Source organism: Tamandua tetradactyla (assembly GCF_023851605.1).
Source record: "Tamandua tetradactyla isolate mTamTet1 chromosome 22 unlocalized genomic scaffold, mTamTet1.pri SUPER_22_unloc_2, whole genome shotgun sequence".
Lineage (NCBI taxonomy): Eukaryota > Metazoa > Chordata > Mammalia > Pilosa > Myrmecophagidae > Tamandua > Tamandua tetradactyla.
The window spans coordinates 675,580-679,322 of NW_027518252.1; the positions used below are offsets into that span (position 1 = coordinate 675,580).

The following is a 3,743-nucleotide window of genomic DNA, read 5'->3' on the forward strand; positions in this document are numbered from 1 at the left end:
ACCATGTAATCTCACAAAGCAGGGGAGATTGTAGTGCAGAAGTATTTTTATGCTTCTAGAGCATATTAGGTGCTCATATTTTGGGTTAATAATGAAGGTTATAGAAATTTTTCTTCACTAATATTTTAGTGACCAAAGTAATCCTTTTATTTTTCTAAATATAAGGACAAATTCTTGGATTTAACTATATTTGCAAAAACATGAGGGATTTGTTAACTTATGTTTCTTTCCCACATGAACAAATTCTGTTTTTCATATGTCAAGACCAAAAGGATGCTTTATTAAAGTTAAAGCATCAAGGGCAACATTTAGGCAATATCTCTTAACATTTTTTCACAATACCTATTGGTCATGCAGCATATGTAGAACTGACCCTGCTGTTTTTATCAGGAGATTATTGTCTTATTTCCCATTAACGATTCTTCCAAAAAAAAGTCAATTTTGTTATTATAAATTGAAATGAGTACTAAATATAAAATGCAATATTTACTGTCTGAAAGTAATTTCTAACATTCTCTATTTTCAGTGCATTAATAAATGGTATGTAATATATTATAAAATCTTGGACATTTGAGAAACAAAAAATTTCTACCAGGTAAGGGAAATGAATAGTAAGAAATGTTGTAGGGGAACCCCAAGCTTGTTTTTACTTTATTTTCTAAACATATTTCCTCTTTGAATTTTCTTACACACAAGTGCTGTGTGTAAAAAAAGAAGATAGTTTTCAAAGTAACAAAAAATTCTATATAAGTATCAATTTTCAGACCCTCAAATAAATTAAATAATTTTTGTAAGTAATCATGAAACTTGTGATACTGGTGTATATGTAATTAGAAAACAAAATAAGGGAAATAAAAACAGTATTTGCTAGCATATATAAATTTTAAAAGAAATATGTTCAAATATTTATATTTTTAGAAGCAAAGAATTTGAATATATATGCAGATATCACTTTCTTTAAGGGTTCACAGGCAGACAATATCAACTGTATATATAGATATATGCCAAATTTAATGTCTATTAAGGTGCATCTTTTGAGGACATAACATGTAACTTTTTATTTTCAAATATGATTTTAAAGTTATAGAAGTATTTCCATATATATTTCTTTCCAATAAAACACTTTGTAAAATGAAGTAACATGCAATTAACTCAATTAATTAAACAATGACATACCAATCTTTTACTGTGTTTCTGTTATTTGTCAACAGTTCTTAAAATTTACATTCAAGAATAATACACATGTTTTCTCTTCATGGAAGTTAATATTAGGGTATTGAATACAAGTATAAACACCAAGATAATACAAGGTGGAAACAGGGAAGTGCCTAAGAAGATGTCTGGGAGGGATTTCCTGCTTTCACTGAAGCGTGAAATCACAAATACTCCTGCAGGATCAACAACAGTCACTAAAGTGAAGTGAGTTCTGTGCAATGGAAGTAAAAAGAGGAACTTGTAGCAGAGCAAGCCATCAAACACTTGAAACAATACAGCCCTCTTATTTGTTGCCTTTACTACTCAAGGTCAGTCGAACCAACTCTGTATTGTTATGACAACATTCATTTCATGAAAACATTTTCTTAGAAGAAAATATGCTTTTTTTCTAAGCAAGTTGGAATCCTGAGTAAAGAACCCATTCTGAAATGATTCAACGATGCACATGTTGCAACAAGGAATATGTTGAGCAAATGAAAAAAAAATTAGAATGGCTCAAAAAATGCTGAGAAATAATCTGAGTATGAAGCTGAAGAAGGTGACTGAATTTTGAACTATACCCTCACTAAAGCAAATAGGAGTTGTAGATAAAATGTCATGTCTCATGTGTCCTGGTTCTTCCATCTTCCTACCTCCCTATATCAATGATGTAGGGGCTTTCTTGGTATATGTCATGATATAAAGGCTTTCATGGCAAATTTTGTTTCACCTGTTTCTATGCTTACCATAAATATTGGGTTTACTTTCCAAACCATTTTGAGTAACTATAGGAGCTATAGATTTTTATCTAAAATTGCATTTGTCTTTCATTTCTCTTCTACCTTCTGTGTTTTCTACTGAAATAATGTAATTGAAGGCCATCAAAAGTGAGCAGTTTACTTTATTCTCTGTGTTTTCTTTATAAACTGCTTTCAGAATATGATGTGTAAAAATAATTTGTCATAAAAATTATTTGCAAATTGAACCATAAAAATAAAAAAATAATAATTTCTTATTCACAACCTGAGTTTGGATATTTCTTAAATTTCATAGATGCATGGAATGTTTTATTGATAATTCTAATCATGAGAAACCAGCCATTAAAACCATGCTAACAATTCATCAGTCATTGCCAGACTAGTCTATTGATCTTCTCTAGCCTCCTAGATTTTTCATTCTAATTTGAACATGTTGGTTTCATTTTCCCCAGGAAGACTGATGTGAAGAAAGGAGATGGGCATCTACAACCTCACCATGAATGAGTTTATCCTCATAGGAATCTCTGATCTCCCAGAGGTACGCTATCCTCTCCTTGTGGTTTTAGCTGTTATCTATCAGGTCACCTTTTTTGGAAATGGCACCATTCTCCTTGCCATTAGGACTGAGAAAAAACTGCACACACCCATGTATTATTTCTTGGCCAATTTGTCCCTCTTAGACATATTCTGCCCATCAACTATTATTCCTAAGATGCTTGAGAACCTACTGACTGAAAAGCAAAGCATTTCTTTTATTGGGTGTGCTTTGCAGCTTTATTTCCTGGTGGCCCTGGCTGGGACTGAGGTTTTCCTTCTAGCTGTCATGGCTTATGACCGGTCCGTGGCCATCTGTTTCCCCCTTCGTTACACCCTCATCATGAGTAAGCAACACTGTGCCCAGCTGGTTGCTGGGATTTGGGCAGCAGGGTTTCTTCATTCTCTTCTGCATACAGTGTTCACGTTCCGCCTGTCTTTCTGTAAGTCCCACCGGGTGAACCAATATTATTGTGACATCCCACCACTGATGGCCCTCTCCTGTTCTTCTACCTATGTGACAGAGATGGTTGTTTTAGTGGTGGCAGGTATCTTTGGGAGCAGCACCTTACTCATAACCTTTATTTCTTATATTTATATTATATCCACAATCCTAAAGATCCGGTCAACAGAAGGGAAGCGCAAAGCCTTCTCCACATGCTCTTCCCACCTTCTTGTTGTTGGTCTGTTTTATGGCACAGCAATATTTACTTACATCCGCCCCTCCTACAGTCGCCATGCCCCAACCAGTGACAGGCTCATCTCCATGATATATGTGATTATCACCCCCATGTTAAACCCCATCATTTACAGCTTGAGAAATACAGAGGTTAAAGCAGCAATCAGAAGGTTGTATGTCATGTAACATGTTTACAGCAAGCTTAAAATTGACAAAGAACTTATTAAACACTCTACTTAGACTGAATTTATGAGAAGAATTATGAGAGCTAAAAGAAAAATATTGATATGTAGATACCATTTTTTACAAATACTTATGTATATATAGAAAGTACTCTTAAAAATAAACAACAATAAACTTAGATCCTTAGTGTTAGTCTATGCATACATCTATATCTATCTCTATCCCTTGTGAAAACAAAAAATTACCAACCAAAACTATCATTTTATGGCGCCAAAGAGAAAACTGTGAATATAAATGGTATAAGTGGTATAAGGGGTCTTTCTTAAATAAATATTTGTTATATCATCACATTATTTATGCCCATATCCATGGCCATATATGTTCCTATACCTATA

The 3,743-nt window shown here is 33.4% G+C and overlaps 1 protein-coding gene across 1 annotated transcript; it reads left to right on the forward strand.

The window, feature by feature from the left end:
• Nucleotides 1–2,427: 2,427 nt before the first annotated feature.
• Nucleotides 2,428–3,351, forward strand: LOC143672921 (olfactory receptor 5V1-like). The gene has a single exon (XM_077147356.1). The coding sequence runs from the start codon at nucleotides 2,428–2,430 to the stop codon at nucleotides 3,349–3,351; it is 924 nt and encodes a 307-aa protein (XP_077003471.1).
• Nucleotides 3,352–3,743: the final 392 nt, after the last annotated feature.

Coding starts and splice junctions, on each gene's coding strand:
- LOC143672921 (XM_077147356.1), top strand. CDS start 2,428: ATGGGCATCTACAACCTCACCATGAATGAGTTTATCCTCATAGGAATC.